At 38.9% G+C, this 21,448-nt stretch overlaps 1 protein-coding gene across 1 annotated transcript in view; it reads right to left on the bottom strand.

Annotated features, from left to right (window-relative positions):
- Nucleotides 1-21,448, bottom strand: part of FAM13C (family with sequence similarity 13 member C) — a gene marked incomplete at both ends in the record, with an annotated part of 127,320 nt that overhangs the window by 94,022 nt on the left and 11,850 nt on the right. Inside the window, one exon of the mRNA XM_082002398.1 lies at nt 411-451. Within this exon, the coding sequence (XP_081858524.1) occupies nt 411-451 (41 nt within the window). The remainder of the gene's footprint in view (nt 1-410; nt 452-21,448) is intronic.

Genomic DNA, 21,448 nt, shown 5'->3' with positions numbered 1-21,448 from the left:
CCTACTGGTGCAATACCACACCAGTAGAAACCTGTGAAACACTTCCTGAAACTAGACAGGTCATCCTTGCAGCTTAGGAAATACCAACATGTGACCCGTAATATAGGTATGTATAAACAGAATAAAAAAAATCAGAGGCGTACTGAAAAAAAACACCCCACCAAACAACCCACCCAAGAATGAAGAATACATTTGTTTGGGGGTCAGTTGATGACACTGGCCGCCTAGGCCTCAATTTATCTGTCTACAGCTGATATACATCAGCATTAAGACTTTGAGAAGTTTCATTTTTTAGGTCATTCCTCCAACAAGCCAATTATCATTACATTATAGAAGCGTATTAGACAGACTGGTAATGAGATATCAAAAGTTTCCAAGCAGCAGTTAAATAACAGGTGCTTTCACCTTACCTTAATAACATGAGTCTCTCTCTATCTTCTGTGTTGTTTTCCTATGTAGAGAAAAGAAACAAAATGTACAATGCTGAACTTCAATTCAAGACCAGCTTGGTCCACTGTTCAGTTGTGCTGTTCTTGTCTATTTTCAGGAGGACAAACACTTCTTGTTCATTTAGGTGTTTGTAATTTTCTTGTCACAGTCAAGATCACACCCTATAATTTTCCTGGCTCGCAGCCATGTGAGGAGCAGGAAACTCATTAACACAATCATAATAGAAACCGCTGGAAACCCCATCATTTTTAAAACGTTAAAATATGATTTTTTAATGGCCATTAAATTAGTGGCACCTTTCTACATATGATAAAGCAGTAACTCAGTAGAAACATAAATAAAGAAGTGTACTAAAAAAATACCCAGACCATAAAGTATACCTATGTACAGCACTTTTTTTGAAAGGAGGGAGGGGGAGAAGTGGGAAAAAAAAGAATAAGAAAAAAAAAAAAACAAAAAAAAAAAGAAAAAAACCCCCTGTTTGGGCAATAAAAGATGTTCGTTTTATTATACAATGGTAATAAACCCAAACTAACATGGACACCCCAGTTTGGATTCAGAAGATTACTTTCCCAAGCCCAAACTTTCTGACATTGCTGTAGCCTGAGTGCAGTCATGTCTCCTCCCCAAGAAAATTTGGCTCTGCTGCTTTTCACACTGATGCCACGGTTAAATTCCCTTCTGCCCAGGGTACCTACAATTTTACACAATTTAAGAGCTATAATAACCTTGTAATTGGTAAACATTGTGGCAAACAGAAGATATAAATCTGAAACAATACGAGCTCTTAGTTGAATATGGGAGGCATCTATAAGAAACACCAAGGTAGCCAAGTGGGAAGTATTTTAAAAGACTCTCCCCAAACCACCCAGAGCTTCTACCATTTAACACTGAACTACGTTCCAGCTTTGAAAGACATCAGTGGTACTATTTTAATTTATTTTAAGAGATAATACAGTTTTGAATCAGATTTTGTGTTGTGTGGACCCCAGACAGTTAGTGATATAATTGGAAAAAGGAAAAACTATTCTGGCTTTGCTAGACTTTTTATCCTTTCATCCCTTGTGATTTTTCCCGCCTCAGTGCTGTGTCCTAATCTAGAAAATTAGGACATGACAAATATTCATCATTTTGTAGTATAGACAAAAAAGTGTTATTGTAATTACATCTGCCATGTAGTTATGTAGTAATGAAACAGCCACTACATACCTAATCAGAGCTACTCAGGAAGAACTTGTCATGCACAAAAAGTGATCAAGTAACCTTCTATTAACTCAAGCCACCTTACGATAATTGTAATAAAAACGGAAACTTCTGATTTAGGCCCGGAGTCAGGCAAACACGCATGTGCTTAACTTGAAGAACTTAAATATGCTAAGCGCTTGCTAAGTAGGTTGGCAAGCACTGAACTGCCTTGTTAAATAAAGCAAAATCTAAATCTTAAGCCACACACACAGAGCAGTCAGTTCCTGCCAAGAGGAATTTCATGCATAGCACTAACTACATGATTTCCATTCATTTACATTACTAATACTAATAATGCTCAGGTGAAAAGGAAGGTGATGGGCTCAACAGCTCTTAGATGCAGCCCTTTTGTATGTGAGAATGCCAACCTAGAACTTTTTCACTTTCTTTCTTTGCTCTCCTCCCCTAATACATGCATATAGTTTCCAGTATCATTGTAAATCTCCTTGACTGTAAATAAGGATTTGCAGTTTTTTCATCTTGATCCCCAAATGTACTGGTTCCCGCTTTTCATCACTGCAGTGTGCTGGATTTACCAACCAATATACCTGTATGAACATTGCAGACACTCTGGGACAAGGGAAACTGCTGCTGGGCAGATGGGTAGGACCTCCTGAGGTCTCTCCTATTCTGAGTTATTCTGCAATCCTAAACCAGCCAGTTCCCACAGCTCTGTGGCTGCAGTACTCACTCAGGATGGGAAAGCAAGGTTCAATCCCCTTGTCTCCCCAGGAGTGTACCCTAACCGCTGCAAACTCCAGTGGGTGAGTGCATTTCATCCCACCCGATGCAGCTGCCTTATTTAATTCTGGCCTTGCTCCAATATTTTGTTAAACATTTGGGGACTGAACTGAGGCCTCACTCTTCCTCTGCAGTGACTACAGTTCCCGTAGGTTAAAGAGTCAGCATAATTTTTGTTCAAACTCCCTCTAGGATGATCAGCTTTTAATTATTGCATGGTCTTCACTGGAATCTTTTCAACAAGGGTTATTAAGTGTTATCTTCCTGAACTTTACAATGCGAGCAAAGAAAATAAACTCTTTTTAGAAGTGGTACAGCTATGAAGAATACATAGCACACACAGGGTTATTGTTTACTTCACTATACCTTAAGCATACATAACTATTTTTTAATTGCACATGGATTTCTGCATAAGACCAACGATTTCTCCAGGGATCTTTGCAGTTAGTTAGTGTAACAACTCTTGCAACAATGTGAAAATACATCCCATCCAGCCAAGGAGTCTGAAGCCACAGAAAAGGAAAACAGGTCTGCAAAATAAATAACGTTGTGTATCTATCTGACATAGGCACACAAACACATTGAAATTTTTAATTCCCCCCCCCAATCCCCACCCATTTTAAAATTAGGCTTCGCCTCTAGATTTTTTTACTTCTTCCACTAATAGCTAAGCCACCGCAGGATTGCTCACAAAGCTACTGCATGTTGCATTTGACCAAGTTGGTATTTGAGGTAGAGGATAAAATATGCCAAAGAGAAGCCATTTGTTTGACAGTACCTTAGGGTATTTTAAGTGAAAAACTGCAATGCAAAAGGTGAATTTTAATCAGTACACTGAGGCAGTACATAATAAAAATTTCACACTTTCTGTAACCACAGGTTTGCTAATACAAGTAAAATTTCCAATCTCCTTTGAAAATGCAAGTCACTAAACAAATCCTATGGGGTAATTTTTGATCTGAAGGTTGTATACTAATGACTTTACCTACTACTGCCCAATCACAAAGATAGAAATATTAAAAGGTGTCAGAAGTTTTCATTTTGGAGAGGTTCAGGGGAGTCTACTGTAAATTAAATTCAGCAGTTCTGCATGTTTCCCACCATTGGCCCCATGTAATAGCATTCTTCATCCATGCACTTTTCCCAGAGAAGCATCTCCCTTTTCCACCGATGCAGCAGAAAGCCAGCAGAGAACAGGCTATTCCTTCAAATGTTGCCATTGAGGACACTTTCTCCAGAATCTAATACAAAAAACCCAAAAGGTAGCCTCAAACTCATCTCCGCCAGTGGCAGGAATATTTAAAGATAAGGCAGTATTTCTCAGAAATGCATGCCCTTATAACCCATCATCTTCCCCACAGTTTTCTGACATAATGACTTGAATTTGTTCTGCTAAACTTTGCTATGACAAGTATCTTTCTAGCATCCTATTAAAAGAAAATAATAAGAGTACTGCTGGGAGAGAAGATGTAACGCAAAGTCTCAGAGAAAGATCGCACACACCACTGAATACAGTACCTTAAAATTCACAGCAGAATGAGCTGCTGTGAGCAAACCCCTGTGACAATTTATTAAAACATAACTTTTGAGAGATCACCTGCTACAGGGAGAAAGCAAAATGGGCCTCTTATAGGTACAGAAAACCTGAGTCAGTATCTAGGGCTGCTTGGTTCAGTTACTCTCCAGCTATCTTGACACTTCCAAGAACCAGGAGCTAGAATTTGCATTCAAAATATAACTAGAGCTCAACAATATATGTATTCATTTACATTTTTTTAAATATATGCATCTTCTCCAAGTATGTAATATACAAGAATTACTTTAAACTTCAGTTTCCTTTTTCTCTTATTGAAATTATACTGTAATGCCCAGTAACACTGTTATAATGTTTAGTCTCAGTACTCTCTTTCAAAGCTCTTTCATTACTATGTTTGGTAATCATTTACTAATCTGAGGTCATATAACCTCAAGAATGTACTAAATAAATCATCCATGGTAATAATACCTGCTTCACCAACAAGATTTTTTGAACTGAATTATTTTAGTGTGAAAGAAAGTGAGGTATATCTTACAGTTGTAACCTACATACTTTACTACTCAATTGCAATATTCTACCTGCATTTAAATCAGGATGCAATATTCTTGTGCCACTTGCTATTGAGAATTCACCTTTTTAACAGAACCTAGGAGATTCTGAGCACAGATATACATGATTTCACCCCGAAGGAATAAAATTAATCTTGAAAAATAAAATTGTACATAATTAAAACTTTGAAAGAAACACATTAGTACAAATATCTCTTGAAATGGAAGATATTTAAGTATTCACTATTACAATGAGTTAAGTCTTTAATCTCAAAATTTATTAATGGATCTCCTCTACAGAATACTAGAAATTAGTAGGGGCAGAGATTTTAGGTTTTTACTGTATTTTCTCTCTCATTCTAAGGCCAGAACAGACAAGTCTAGCTTTTCTGGAATTATCATAGAACACTGATTTGCTGCAGTCTGAGTTTATCTCAGTTGATAAAAACTTAACAGCATATTACTTTTAATTAGGGGAAAGTTTTGTGAAAACACATATATCAAAATTTTAAAATGTTTATTAATTTAACAGAAACAGTCATTTTCAACTTTAAAAACCTCACTCAGAGAGTTAGTAAAAACCAGGCATCATTCACTGCATTATCGAGTAACTCTTGAAACTGATCTAAGTGTGAATTCAGGATTTCTCTACACTGATGAATGAAAGCAGAATGATACATGCTAAACTCTGAAAAAAGGCTTTATAATTACCCTGATTAAATGTGTCTATAATACTATCTTCATTTTTTCTTGTTCTGTTTGATGCATATTAAAACCTCATTTTATAGATATGTAACCTTACTACTCTGACCTGGTTCCTTCCTCCCTGCCCAAACTCAGCCCTGCAATATGAAACACTGCAACACCACTTGTTTGTAGTGCTTAGAAAGCATATTTTGAGGGTTTACTTTCCCCAGTAATATTCATTGATTGTATCATCCCAGCATCTCTAGCTCTTCATAGACTTGTAATGAGAAGCTTTCAAAGGCCTGCTGCAGAATAGCTTTATAATAAAACCCATACAGGGAAGAAGTGTTTGTCCTGTTCAGTTACTGTTCAAGCTGGCCTAGAAGTCAGCTTGCTACCTAACTCAAATTTCAGCTGACACATTGCCTCACAGGGCACGATTGTTTTGGCACACTGCATGCAAGATAGACAAGTATTTTGAAGATGCAGGAATTCTAACATTTCTTTTTTAGTCTCTTTTAAAAGTCCTTGCTAATACCTCACCTATAAGTTTCAGCTCATTAGCACTACGTAACTGACTTTTTGGGCGCAAGGAGCAGAAAGAGGATGCATTTCTTTACTAGTCTGGTTTTTGTGAACCAGAAACATGGGCAACTGCAATAGTGTGGGGGCTGATTTGTTTCTGAACACCATAAACCAAACTCAATTTTGGGAAGCCTGTAAATAAATGAAGTGTTAAGCTGTTAGCAATAATCTAGTGCAGCTTAGCTTGGGAAAGAGACATAGAAATGCTTTGGAAACAAATTTCATACGGAAGGAAGGGAAGAAGAGCGCGAGAGGAGGAGAGCGCGCGAGAGAGTGCGAGAGAGAGAGCGCGCGCGAGAGAGAGGGAGAGAAAGCCGGGAGAGGGAGAGAGAGAGAAAGCAAGGGAAAGAAATCAGTCAATCACACTGTATTGGGGAGTGGACACCACATCACACACAGAAAAGAGTCTGGAATGGGAATATGCTCCAGCCCCGCAGATTTTACAAGGCATCGCAGTATCTGTCAACTTTTCCAACTTTGAGAAACTCCCGAACTTTTTCTGGAAAAAAATCCAGGAAAAGTCCTCTCCGTTCTCCTTCGCTCATTACCCAAACACCATGGGAGCCTGTCAGTGCTCCCCATGCAGGTAGGCAATGCTACCAAAGTTCCTTCTTTAAAGAAAAGCAGTTTTAACCTGCTGGGCATTTTAAACACCACCTTCATCACTAGACTTCAACTACATGGCTCCGTTTACATCTCTCTTCTCACTTCTTATTTCCTTACATTATTTACACAGTCAAGCATCACATCCCACACAGCTCAGGCAATGTGGCAGCTGTTGAGTGCAGTGCCAGACCAGCAGCTCAAGAGCAAGCTGTCTCAGCAGATTGACAATCAACAGGGATATTGATACTTCCTAGCACACTTGACCTGCTTGGTGGTGCAAAACAGGAGCAAAAACGGAGCATGGCTCAAGTGAGCTCCCAAGAAGCATAAAAATTCAAATTTTGCCGTTACTCTTGTAACTTCTTTCAATAGCAATAGAGAGTGAGAAACACTATTTATTTTCCTGCAAAAATGAAAGACTACGCCCTTTTGCAAAAAGCCCACTTGGAACACATACCATTGTTCATCAGATAAGAGAAAATTCTAACCACATTCACAGCTATTTGTTACTATTGAAGTTAAATAACAGAGAGGGCAGAAGCAAGTCAGTCCCAGATGGTGGCATGTGGGGAAAACCATACTGCTCCATTAAAGATGTGCTTTTAATTAACATCCATCTGAATTATTATAATTAAAGATTTTACCACAGGTGTTCTTAGAATAATTACCTTTTATTTCCTTGTGCAGTGCACATCCCAGGAAATGGGAATCGAGACTATTTCTCAATTTCAATAATTTCTCAATTATTTTTTTAATTTATTGCTTTTTAATTGTTTTATTATTGAGGTTTTCTTTGTGCTTTTTTGTCCCTTTTCAGATTCCTATAGGCTTTTTCAAGACCTCAGATGGCCAGGTGCAATTCTGAGCAATTAACAAAATACAGACTGCATTTTATATGTTTGGATCCAGGAAAACCAGTTCATACAAAGAGTTATAAATTTACTTTTGGACTTGGGAATAAATGGCTCATTTTTGTCACTGGTGTTGCACATGTGGTACTAATTTCCTTCAGTTTGTTCTGGAGATTGGTATCTCTTTTACTGTTGCATTTGTATACAGGTCTTAGCAGATGACCTTGCTGCACATCAACTGTTGCAATGTGTACTGAATACAGAAGACCGAGTAGCTGCCGTGATCTTTTTTCCATGAGACTAATTGTGCAGGTCAATGCATTAAGCAGTGATTCTGCGGTTTCCTATTAACATTTGTGTTGATAATATAACAACATATTGTGAACTGGCAATTAGGAAACACAGACCAAGAGAAACAGGCTCCTGCTTCATCTGTGCTGCAAAGATACGTTGGGTCACAGTTTTCCCATGAGTTTGAAATTCATAGTTCGTAATTTTATTAGAACAGAGAGAGAGGGCTGAAGATAGGATTTCATCAAGGAAGGAGAATAATAACGCACAAAGGAGAAAGATTTGAGGCAGAGAGTCCTGCCCTCTCTCGCATTAGCTCCTGCCAGATGTGCAGCAGTTTTTAGTATGCAAGATTACATTCTGAAATTATTCTTACCTGTGTCTTCCAGTCTAGGGAAAACAAACAACAATAACCCAAGAATAAACACGAGCATTCATCTTTTCCTTATGTTTATCTCTGATTATATCTTTATACTGAAATAATATTCAGCCATAGGCAGTCTTCAGAAACTGAAGAGACCTTTGAAGTAGCACCTTCTGAGACAAAGGAACAGCATCAAATGGCATATATGCTGGTTTCAGTTTAACAGACAGAAACTTAAGGTGCTAATATCACATTCACAGAGCTATCAGTGTTCAGCACAGCTAAGAAGCCGTTGAGGAAGAGAGGTCCCCACTTTCCTCCTAGATAAATGGATGCAAGAGGGTGTGGGCTCACCTGCATGTGAAACAGCACTGGAGATGTTGACCTTCCAGCCGCAAGTTCTCATTTAATATGCTCATTCAATGTAAGTGTGCAGGAAAAAATTTCAAGGGCATTGTAAAAGTTATGATGTTGTGAATCTAAAACCATGTATTGCCTCCATTACAGTCTTCTCCAACAGCCCCAAAAAGGTAGTCCATATATGACCACATATGACAATGCAGCTGTTCTTACAGCTACTTCTATAAAGATTTGATAGCAACTAATGCTAGAAACCCAATTATTGCTGAGTAAGTCACCTCAGTCACCTTATGCCTTTTTGATTTTGTCTTTTTATTTTAAGGACATTGACAGACAAAGAATTGAGAAAAAAATATTTCAATGTTGTCAGTATTTGGAAGTAAATAAAGAAAAGAAAATTTTCCCTAAGTCCTCACTTAGGACTCCAATTCTTCTTTTCTTTCATCAGATCCCACCCCAAAATTGAGTATCTGGCTGTAACTAGATAAAAATTAAGTCTGCTTTGAAATAATCTTTGGGATTTCCGTGTGTCAGCTTTCAAAGACAGGCAGAAACATTCAGTGTCTATTTATTTAAACTCCTGTCCAGAATAAGACCTTGTTACTGTTGGCTCTTACCAAGCAAGCCTAGAGCATAAAGCAGCTTTTGCCAAGAAACACTGAGATTCTTCCTTGTAGAGTAATTCCCAAGCTTCTGACTGTCTTGTTCCCACAGTGCTTCATTAGTTGAAGAACGGAATAAAAGGGCTTCTGTTTACGTAAGAACAGATATTAATAGAGTCCATGCTCATTTCCATTGCATGCCATGCAAGGACATACAAAATGACCATTTTAGTTAACACATGAGTGAAACCCTTCTGCTAAATGGTCACTGATGTGAGCAGGTTTAATCAGAAAATGGAAATTTCATGGGGGATTGATTTTGGAGGCACAAATGGGGGGCAAAGAGACAGAAATAACTTTAAAAGTAATTCCTAGGTCTGTATTTCAAGAATCTTAAAAGTTTAGCCCTACAGAGCCTACATTCCACCCACATTTTATCAGTGTTACTTTCCATCTTGCTCAGCGTGTGATATAGGAAAGCTGTACTTAGTGCACCAAACAAAAAAAGTGATACAGAACTCAAGAGCAGATCTGCTGAACAGCCTGTCCTTAACTGTGCAACCCATTCACAGTGCTTCTCCTTACTAAAGTGGGGATATTTGCCTGAGATATGTTAGAACCATTTCATCAGTACCCCTGCTTATCCAAAACTCTATTCATGGTCAAGTTTCACTCCACCTTTTCTTTGCTTATACTGAGAAATAAGGGAAGGAGAAGAAATCGAAGCTTGAAGTCAGTTACAAGGTTTAATCTTTCCACTGTCCACTAAGCAACTTGGCTTAAACCTCCCTGACCGCTGCTAGCAGCTTGCATGGTTTATCTTCCCTGCAAAACAGCAAGGCTTCCATCACAAACATCCCAGAGTAGCATTACGTCTGGTCCGACAAACAAGAGGAAGAGCACAAAGGCTTTAAAGTAGAAACATCCCTACTTTTCGCCCACCTCAGGGTTGTGTACAAGAGCTGGTTGTGAGTCGGTTTTCTCCCACAGCATGGGGAAGTGAAAGAAGGATGAACAATAGGTACCTGAAGACACGTTTTGTCAAGGCATGACAAGCAAAGTACAACGGTAAGTGCCTCTCTGCAACGAAGCGCTGCATTCCCTAACCAGAACTGCATGAGCTAATGTGGCCCCAGAGATACCCTAAAAATCCAGCCACCTATATTCTAAATACACCATGTGCCTGTAGGAACAGCCTACCATCAACATACCATCAACTATAGGAAGAGCCTAAAAAGACTGTAGAAATCGTAAGAAATTATGGTTTGTGAAAAAAAAAACCTTTTGCAAACAACCTGCAATTGGCACTTCTTAGACTTTTAATGAGTCTTTTCTCTTTACTAAGACTGCTAGCAACTGTATGTAACCAGTGTCAAACCCTCCACACGCTCACACATTGGACTGTCCAGTTGGTTCTTTTTTCTGAATGCCTACAGAGACATTGCAAGCAGTACTTTCTGTAAATGAAGTGCTGTCACTGACTGGAAAGTAGCTCATGCAAACAGACAACTTAGAGATATGGCAAATATCTGGCTTCTCAAGAATGACAAGGAGCCAACAAACAATACTTACTTTATATTCAAATCCAAATGAAACCCATCCCAAAGTAAGGGTTTTTAGAATGTTTGAGGAAGGTCTCCAGCACACAGATTTTTAGAATATATGTTGACATTCTATAGGGCAATCCAGGAAATGTAACTTGAGTCATAGCTGGCAGGGAAATCCAGCTCTCTAACATGCAAGCTTATAGAGCAGCTAAAAAGGAAAGATGAGATGTTGTAGAAGAAATTTAAGTTCTGAGACCATGTTGCGGCAAGAAGTGTGAAATAGGTGGCTATTGAAAAAGAATGAGTTAAAAAACAGAGGCAAAATGAGTGCTGCAGAATTGCCTACACTCTTTCAGATTAATCCTGACAATATTGTCATAACTTCTTCCTTTCCTAATTGATCTTATTTGTTGAAAGAGCTAAAAAAGAACAAAAATTTCCACACAAATTCAGAGAGATACTAGCAGTAAGGCTGAGGCCAGAAAAGGTACCTTGGCTTGCTTGACTTAATTACAAAGATTTTTATAAGGGACATCAAGACATAATTCAAGCAATGTAGCACATACATAGAATGACAAAAAGGGAAAAAAATGCAAACCACATCAAAAACATTAGCACTAAGTGTCAGATTTTAAAGGATATTTGAAAAGTTTAAAAGCTGTAATGGGTATACTTAATCTGCCTTCAGATGTTCAGTATCTAAAAGCATGACTAACATGCATGAACATTTTAAAGTGACATATTGGTGAAATTCTCACTTCGCCATGTTTCTCAGCATCAGTCTGACTTTGTCCACTCACCAGTTGTGAGGTGTCTCTAATGCCTTGAATGAGGACAGAAATACATCTTTGGGCCAGCATTGGCACAAGTACAGAAACATCACAGGTCTGAGAGCAACAGTGCACAGAGGGTATCTGTCCTATTCCCCTTCTCTTACCCACCAAGCACAAGCAAAGCAGAGCTGAGAAGAGCTAAGACGGGGGCTTAACAGGAGATGGAAATATATACACTGCTTGCTCCCCTCCTTCTGTTGTGATACGTTTTCTCTCTCAAGAAGAGAACAGTGGGGATTACTTTTCTCATTATGCAGTTCTGAATTTACATCCATTGAACACAGAGGAAAATTATGTTAACCATTGGTTCCCAATGTTCATCCCCACTGAAAGCAGAATGGCATCAGTAAAAACAGTGTATTTGCACTGACAGCATCATCATGCTGAGAACTGAGTGGGAGAGTAAATCCCTGAGAATGGTTGTACTAGTTGAGACACATTCTCAGTCCAGTTTTGATAAGAAATTCCATCAAGGATATAATAAATACTTCCCAGAAAAGCTTTATCAAACCTTGCATACAGCCATACTCAGTTTCTACTTTGATGAACTGATATTTCCCACCTAAAAACAGGCCTGGCTGAAAAACTGCCTATCGTTGACAATGATCAAGCAAAAATAATGTGGTAAAGAACACTGAGTCAGCTCAAGCTTACCAGAGCTATTGAGATAGCAGGTATGCACTTCCATGTCTGCCTTCACAGAGGAGAAGGAGAAGTCTCAGAAAAACTTCAGCAGAGCTAAGGTGGTTCATGAATAATTTGAATTCTCTAAGGAAAAAAAAAAGTCTCTAAGACTAATGACTCTTGCAGGTACCCTGACGGCATCTGGAAATGCTGGAGACTGGAAAACATCAAATATAGTGGCAGCAAACAGAGACAGTACATCCCTGTGGTGTCACTGCAAGTTACAGAAGAATTTAACCAGTTGGTAAAGGAAAATTTGAAAAGGAATATGGAAACATAATATTAAAAAATACATACGTCATATTGAACCATTAATTCAACTCATTCTGCAATGTGCTTGTGTCTGCCAGGGCTGCGGTTAATAGAACCATATGAAACTCAGAATGCAATTAAGTCTTGGAGAAAGCACAGTTGGAGGCTGTGTCAGTTTCTATAGCAACCTGAAAGGCTCAAGACTAGTAACAAGAGATTAACTTAAGGCAAGATAAGTACGTATCACTCTCATTTACCATTTTCTCTGCTTCCAAACGGGCAATGTATTTTTAATTTAAACAACACCGAATTGCAGCCAAATGTCCTACTTGTTATTAACTAGGGCAAAAATAACCCTTAAAAACATCCTTTAAAGAAATTAAAGAATTTCAGAATTGCAGAGTCATCCAAACGTCACTAATTAATTCAATCAAAATGGAAGGCAGTGAACTTGAATGCTGCCAGAAGATTAGAATGAGGCTTCAAGATAGGGAACATGACAGTCATAGTAAGAGTTTGCTGATGTCAACACACTGTACGCTTATGAACAAATCCTCTTGATGTATTTTTCTGGATTACGCTTCAGATCTGGTTTTAAGTCTTCAAAACAGCAAGGGCAAGATAAAGAAGAATTTCTGTAAGCTCTACAGAACTTTTTTTTCTTTTTTTTCCCAATACTCTCTTCAGTAGAGAAAGACAATACTGAAGAAACCTCATCCAGTATTTTACCTGGCATTTAAGAGCTATTATTCAAAGGTTCAGTTGAGACTGCAGTCACCCTTTTGAACTCCTGTCCACCTTACATACAAATAGAGTACATGAAAGATTCCCTGGCCACATCCCCAGTGCAACCTGTTACTCTGAACTTGTTTTACTTCATCATTTTAAAACAACTGATATGTGCATAAGACATTCAGGAGCATGTATGCATCCAGGAAACAAACATGTAGTGACAACACATACCACAACTACTGAAAGCAGTTACATCAGCTAAATAGCTAGTCCAAACTAATTTACCCTATCCAGCCTGCCAGGTAACATAGAGCTAGAACTAGCACCTCTGCACAGCACTGGGTTGTCCTGCACAGTATTTGTTAGCATCAGACTAATGAAAGAAAAATATCGCTACCCCTACTTCACTACTAATTGGTGAATTAACTAAGTGCATGGTTGATTCCCCATGTGTTGCAAGGATTACCTGCCTCAGATAACACAAACTTCTTGGGCTGACCCAACCGTGTCTTCAAACCCTCATGTGGTTCTGCCTGCTTGATGAGCTTTTTTTAGTTGGAATTTGTTGACTTGTTGCCTATTTGAGGAAAAAATGCAGATACCCTGTGAAAATTTCAAGAAGTCACTGTTATGGAATTCAACATGTTTGTTCCACTTCACTGAAGATATTCCAACCTGCCCATGATAGTATCTAAGCTCCACCTGAAGTAATGAGACTGGCATAGCATTATTCACAATGGAACAAGTTCTACAAGTTCTCTGCTTCTGCTATGGTGGGAGGTTGCCTGTTGTATGTACAGAGCACAAGAAAACAATAAGCTTTGTTTTTTGTCAAGAGCATACTATGTTCTCTGCCATAAGTAAAATATTTCACCTTGTAAAATGCCTTGAAAGTACTCTGGTTCAGAAATAGTACTCTCTTCTCCACAAGATCATTCCAGAGTCAAAAGCGGCATTACCCAGGGAGCTCTACCACATCAGCTACACAAATCAGAGTAGAAGTGACACAGAAATAACCTTTTTAGTGGCATAGCTGGGCACTGATCCATTGAGGGCTTCTAACATTTGGACTAAGGCCTTCAATCTCTACCCAAAGCAACTCACAGCCACATGAAATACTCTAGGATTTTATCCAACATTTTCCCTTCCTAGGAAAAAAACCTCTGCAACAAGAGCTGTAGAACCAGGCTGAGATGCATTGAGGTAGGGAAAAAACCTTGCCATCCCTCTAGATGAGGAACAATTTACATCACCTCCATCAGTACAATGCTTAATTCAGAGATAGGTGACTTCTCTCTGGTTTAGCATCATATTAGACAAAGAGCAAGTAGTTTAACAGGTGCAAAGTGCATCAGAGTAGTGAAAATTTCCTCCTATTGGTTTTAATTTAACAAGGAAAAAGAAATAAAGAATCTCTCTAATGCCAAGTGCTTTTTCTACTTTGTAACAGCAACAAAGAAATATACAACACTTTTTCACTTTCAAGACACCCCCTCCACCACCACCCCCCCCCAAGAAAAAGGAAAAGGGTATACCTAAAGCCTAGCAGTTTCCAGAATTAATACTTTGTTCTGAGTGGAAGAGCTGCAACAGGGGGAGATGAGGACACCACTCTCAACTTCTTCACTGAAGTGATTTCATTGAAGTGATTTGTAAGCTGATACCAAAGAATTAATTTATTATTCTATTTTCCACTACTAATTTTTTTCTCCTTTTCAACAGTTGAAAAGCCGCAACTGAAGACCATACAGGGACAGCAGCAGCCCTTCAACTCTGAAGTTAATTTTGATTAAAAAAATCCCACATTACATAAAAATTTCAAAGAAGGGAACATTATATATTGTAGAGTCTATTAAGTGGGAAGAAGTTGAAGAGATCCATCATTCCCCTCAATATTCTTAGGAGCTGACCTGTCCTTTAATTGAAGTTACCATATCCTACTTTGAAGTTTCTTTTCCTTTTCTAGAGTGGCTGTGGCAGTGTCAAGCTTCTCAAGAGAGACAGCTTAATAACAATATGAAAAATGCTGCCCTCCTCTTCTGCACATAAAGTTTTTTTTTTTTGTTCATTTTGACTCAATATGAACTTCTCTCCCTTAAAGATATAATGTAGTCTTCACTGGAGGAAAATGCAGCAACCACATAGAAAGGGATTAAATACATAAATCAGATCAAAGCTTTGCAAAGTTGTTCGTGGGTTGTTTTTTTTTTATCGTGGTTTAGGAGATCCCTAAGCACACTTATCAAAACAGCATATCTGTGAATTTTAAGCATAGAAATGAATTAATCTCCTTCCTGTCCTGCTACAGACTTTAGAAACAAGCAGACTTCATAAAAAATGACAATTACATGGATCTGGATTTGCTGTAGACATTAGAAACAAACAGACTTTATAAGGAATGACATTTAAATGCATCTGGATTTAGATTTCATCTACTTATGGTCTCTCCGGTCAGAAAGCACGATGACTTGTGAATACAGGGGATAAGGAACACTGGAAAGTAAGTCAACACTGGTTGCTGCTGCTAACAAATAACTCATGCTCTAGGAGATCTATAAGGAGATTTTGTTTTAGTTGACAAGTTTGCCTGCAACTAGAAAGTTGCTAGAAACATTTTTATTCCACAGCTTGCACGAAGCAAAGACTATTTTCTTTATAATACACATTGCTAAGGACAGGTGACAAGAAAGGCATATACAGCTCATTGATAATCTAGACTACAGCAGCTTGCTGCTCTGTCAACAAGCAGTTTTCACAAGTTGCTTAAGATTCTTACATGAACCGTGCTTAGTGGTTGCAAAGGGTAATTAAATAGCTACAGCTCTTCTGTACTGTTCTACAGCCGATTTAATATTCATTTTGAAGACAGCTTATCTTCCTCTTCACTCACCCTCAACCCCAACCACATTTTTGTTAAGCATGGAAAGCATTACGGAATATAAATGGTTACCAAAATAGCTAGGAATTTGGTTAGACTAAATATTAAGGACACGAAAGCAAGAGTGAAAAGCAAAGCAAAGCAGCAGATCAGATATTTAACCAAGGAAATTGTCCATTCATCCATCATTCCTTGCAATTAAGCAGTAGACTGCTCATGATACTTTCCTAGTGAAAATATGCAAAAGACAAACAGATTTTTAGAAGTACTGTATGGTTTTGAGTTACATTGTGCTGCATATATCCAAATTCAGCTCACTCTTGTGGTGGTGCAGGTCCCCATCCCCCAACCTCGCCTTTGCTCCTGAGCCACTCTACAACCTGAGGAATTCAGTTGCCTGGCAAACCTTGGCCTTTGACCAGAGAGCTTGGCAGTTGAGGGCTCCTTGACCATACCAAGCACTCTTGCGTAGCTGAGGAGGGGAATGGCACTGATTGTACCAGGAATGCAGTTGCCTGACCAGTGTTAAGAATGAGAACATGACTAACTAATCATCTCCTGACAGCCCTGGAATGACGAGTACCAGTGTTACTGGAGACTTAAGAAATTACCTGTCTGGATTGTGGCCAGGATGGACGTTCACTGATGCTTAAAGTCAATCATCTCACAACCCTATAAACAGCAGTTCTAAGCAAGGCCCTTTGAGCTCTTGGACCACGGTGGGCTGTGACCAGCATCTCCCTCTGAGTGGGACAGCTCTCAGGGCTCGTGAACTCCCAAGTTAGCAAGGTTTGGAGGACCATCACCAGAGATCAGCACAGACCTGGGCTGAAACCCCTACTTCGAGAATCAACCCTTCACTCATTGAGAAATGCAAAGGCATTTAACATGAGTATTTCACGGAACTCTAGGGGAAATTTTTAACAAGTACCTTTGTATATATATTTTTCTTCCTATGTATCTTCTTACATATATATCTCTTTTATCTGTATCTCTTCATATACCTGTCTTTATCTACATCTCTGTGTGTGTGCAATTTGAGAACTTTATTATGTTTTTAAGTTGTGTTGTTAAGCTTTATTAGAAAGTTCTATAATCTAACATTGTGATTTGCCTTAATAGTGTTAGTGAATTTTAAATTACTGCAATTTTATATTAGATTGTTGCCATTCTAAAGTTACACAAAACACAAAATCATATGTTACATCACCACACTACAATCCCCTGCTCTTAATCCCTTTAGTCATAAACTGTTGTTCAAGTGTGGGACTACGAGGGGATTCAGCCGCACCTAGACTGCTCTGAGTAGGCGTTTAGAAAGCAAGGGGGTCCACTCTGAGCCTCATGACGCAAAAGGAGCGTCTCTCTCACTTTCTTTTCCTAATCTACATATAAGTCACACCAACCTGATTCGATTTCCCTGTGAAAATCATTTCCCGCAATCCATGCGTAAACCATTCTAACCCAGTTCTAATTTGATTTCTCTTTGTATGCTTTTTCCATGTTGAGTAAGTAATAGAGTGGTCCTTGCCATCGAATTCTGTTAAGCTGTGCTTTTTACAAATTTATATTAAAATCATTTGCTTCCTAATATTTTTGGTGGTGATTCTTTAAGCGGCCTAAACCACTCATTCCTGACAACCGTTTATCATTTCTTCATGGTCCTCTTGTATTGACCAATAAAAAAATTATGAAGCTCAAAGTTATCCACGTAATTCCCAGACAGTTTGAAAATAAAATCAGGAAGAACTAAAATAATATCAGATAAAGAGTTCTAAATCATAATTACTTCACTTGATCTCCACCACAACTCTGAAAATATTAAAGCCATCATATGGACACCTTGGTAGACCAAAAAGTTTCTTTCCCCCCCCCCCCCCTTCAAATATAGTCCCATTCAGCTTAATGTTTTTTGGGAGGAGGAGTGGGGAAGAATATAAATAAAACACACAAAAATCGTAAAGTTACAGAGCTTAGAGTCTATAAAGAACTCCCTATCATCTCCTGTCGTTCTCTACTTACACCCACATAATTACCTTGTGTAGCTTTACCGTTCCCCCGCCTCCAGAGGTTACACAGGGATGAGCCTTTCCCTGACCCAGCACCCAGGCTCCTCTCCTGCCTATGCCAGGCAGAAACACCAGCAGCCCTCTGCTTGGGAATCCTCTGCATCTTCCGGCCACCCCATGGGCAAGATGGAAGGGAGGTTGGTTTTAACCTGTGGCTTTGGCAAACGGCTCCCTCCTCTGCCCAGCTCCCCATGCACGGATGCAGACGCGATGCGTCTCCCGAAGTAATTAAAAGCTGAGCTCCTACAGCTGGTCTCGCATGCAGCCCAGCAACACCAGCAACTCCCAGCTGGATCCCAGCAATGCTGGATTGAACAGCAGCAGCCCCTCAAGTATTTCCTTGTCCTCCTAAGAGCTTACAGAAAAATTCAGTCCCGATCAGCATCCTTTAACATGATTCATCTCCAGGCACAGCCGACTACCTCACCACTTGGCAGAACAGCCTAAGGGCCACACTACTATTTCTTTGCTAGCCAGAATCCTTGCACACGCATCTGCAGTCCTCTGGGAACAGGGCAACATCTAATTAAAGCAGACAGTCAGTGAAAATTCAAAGGTCAGAATTAAAGTTGTTGACAGAACCTCAGCTTCAAGCGTCCATCTAAATTACCAGCAACACAAGCCAACCCATGCATGCAAAGCCAAACTGCAGTAATGTTTGTTTAAATTAAAAATGGTCTTTGAACTGTCTAGAAATGCATTTGGAAAAGAAAGTACATATGGAGGTGTTATGTTATTTGGACTTATTAAAACTTTCTGAAGTATCATGCTTTTTCCATAATACTTTTACAGGTTTTTTCCAGTTATTCGTCCCTGATTTTTCCATAAATATCTAGGGTTTTTTTTTCTTTTCTTTTTTTGAGGGGGGAAAAAAAAAAAGGATGTATCAGTGAATCAGGACAACTTAGACTAAACTTTTCTAATCACGAACCCTGGGGAACAGGTGCAGCACACAACTTTTCCATACATTTCCTTTTGTTTCCCATATTTTTGGCTCAATTGCATTTTTATTTTTATTACTGGCATATTTCATCCCTTACCTTTTTCATAGCGAAATAAAAAGGTACCCAATATTTAGTTTCATAGTTCTGGAAACTATTCAGCAGAAATGCTGACTCATTAACATGCATTTCCTTTTTTACTTCCAGCAAAGAAGTTAAATACTGCTGGCTCTGCTTGACTGCAAAACCCCAAATAAAGTGGGAAAGAGTGAAACTGCTTTATGCTAGGAGCATGCCAATATGTTTTCAAGATTTATCCAAGCCTTTCTGCATACAACTACAATAACTGCTAGCCCTATTCTTCTCTCAATTAGGGTTGTTTAAGTACTTCAGCATGTTTGCATCTTTGCTAGAATAGGTGAAATAAACCAATTAAAGAGGAACAAAGCAGTCCAGGAATTGCTGAGGCAGGGGGTGGGGGCAGCTTCAGGGAAATCTGCCCATTCAGAATATGCCTATTAAATTCACTGTTGCACAGCTCTACAACTAATGACAATTAAGTGAAGTACAATTAACTACAGTTAAATTAAAAATGGGATTTTATTATTTTGGTTTTTTTCTGACAGTGGATTTTTTTTCCAGTTTGTGTTTTATTCTATATTTCTTGCCTGCTTTTCTGAAAACATTTCCCGCTCCCATCCTTAACCTTGATGAAATGAAAAGACACTAAGGGTTTAAAATAATGTCATTTTTTTCCCTTAATATTACAGCCAGTGACAAGTAAAAAGGCTCAAATATTTTGATGCTTGCATATCACAAGCCTTTCAGTAAAAATATTTTTAATTTCCCAAGCAATGATCTTCCTATCAAAGACTTCCCTTCTGATTTTGTTTTTTCAAAAAGCCCTGATCATCAGCAAACAAATCAAATTGCTTGTGTACACCAAAGAAAATGAATACAAAAGTGGTAAGAGATTTTATTGGTAGTCCTGCTGAGCTAAGGAAGGTGACATGAACACAAAATAAAAAAGGTTTGTATTTCATAATGGTTTGGAAGTGAATTCATACCCTTCCTTCATGCTTCTCTGATATCAGTAATTATCTGAAGAAGGAACAGGCTGATGTTCTGATATGTTACAAAAATAGAAATGTAATACCTAATTTTAAGATAGGTACTCGGAACATATTAAAGGGTTATGTTCAAAGCAAATAACAGCACTGGAGTGAGAGAGAACAATGCTGACACCAAGTGGAAGAAAACACTGCCAGCTTCATCCTCTATTGCAACCTTGAGATGCCTGAAAATCTCAGAGCCACAAGTCTTAGGTTTAGGTAGTGTGGTAAACTTCAAAAACACCAGAGGAAGACCACACAGATCCTCTGAAAGCAGAAATCTGTGTTATCCTAATGTGTACACTAGCTGACTAATTATAATACTCTTGCTTGCAGTGTAGCTGATCTTAGTAAGCAAAGCTGCCAGTCTGAACATACCAGGTACTACTGTCCTTCACAAATTGCAGATAAAACTCTTTAATCTGCAATCAATGTAAGTTCTGAGAGCCTGACTATGGTAGAGGCTTTTGAAATGCTCTGTTCACAGCAAAGCTGAAAACAGGCATTCACAGACTGAGAAGTAACAAAGGTGAGTCTCCATTTAATTGGTTTCTGTACAGCATACTGCCTTCAAAACCTTTTTTTCCAAGCCAGGAAAGGCCTTTCTCAGTGACCAGTTTTAGAAAGACCTTCTCCCTCACACACTTTCTATCATTATTGAATGATAGTGATTGGTGCAATCAGCTAGTGTGATTGCCTGAGCCCTGTTCTTGTATTATTGATTCCATTAAAGAATCACAGGATTTCAGTTTGACCAGCTTCCCTCTTCTGTGCTGAAGCTGCTTGTTACTGTAAAGCACAGCCAACGGTGTGCTTCACATCACACACAGCACACCTTCTCCTGCCAATATTCTCTCCTTGTGCAGCCTTCCCCAGCCAAAAAATTAAATTATAAAGATTTACATATTGGGAGGAGGGTGAAGAGAGAAAAGAGATAAGAAAAATGGATAGCAACAAAATCCACTAAGTCATAGAAAGGGGTTGAAGCAGTGTCCCAGAGCACTTGTACAGCAAGTCAAGAGAAACTCCCAGCCATGCTGGAGCAAACATTAAATCAGTGACATTCCCTCCACACCCTACAGTTCGCTAAAAATTGAGCCCAGGCATGCTTGTCACTTCCAAGTTACAGATCTCCAGTACAAAGGACGGTCTGCTGCAGATCACAGGCACAACACAGAAGTAGCACCTCACTCTCTCCGTGCCCTATTCCCTCCACCAATAGGCAGAAAGTCTCTGGCACTGAGAGCTAGAAGGAGTAACAATTACTCCAGCCACATCCACTTCGGTTGTTTTAAGTCACACTTGTCTAGGCTACAGTGGTTTTTATCAAATCCTTATGCCTACAGGCAGTAAAATATTCTGCAACGTTTATCCAGAAGAAAAAACAAAACAAAACACATCCTTACAATCTATTTGCCACAATTTCTGTGGATATCCAGGTCCTACTTTGATCCTCAATGTATTGCATTTTTTATCCAGTCTTCTGGTTTGGGCAGTACTCAAATACAAAATTAAAACTTAATGTTTAATGAG

This window comes from Phaethon aethereus (genome assembly GCF_964289735.1).
Source record: "Phaethon aethereus genome assembly, chromosome: 7".
NCBI classification, from domain to species: domain Eukaryota; kingdom Metazoa; phylum Chordata; class Aves; order Phaethontiformes; family Phaethontidae; genus Phaethon; species Phaethon aethereus.
The sequence above is the reverse complement of the archived record's forward strand: the minus strand, read 5'-3'. Positions and strand labels throughout refer to the sequence as shown.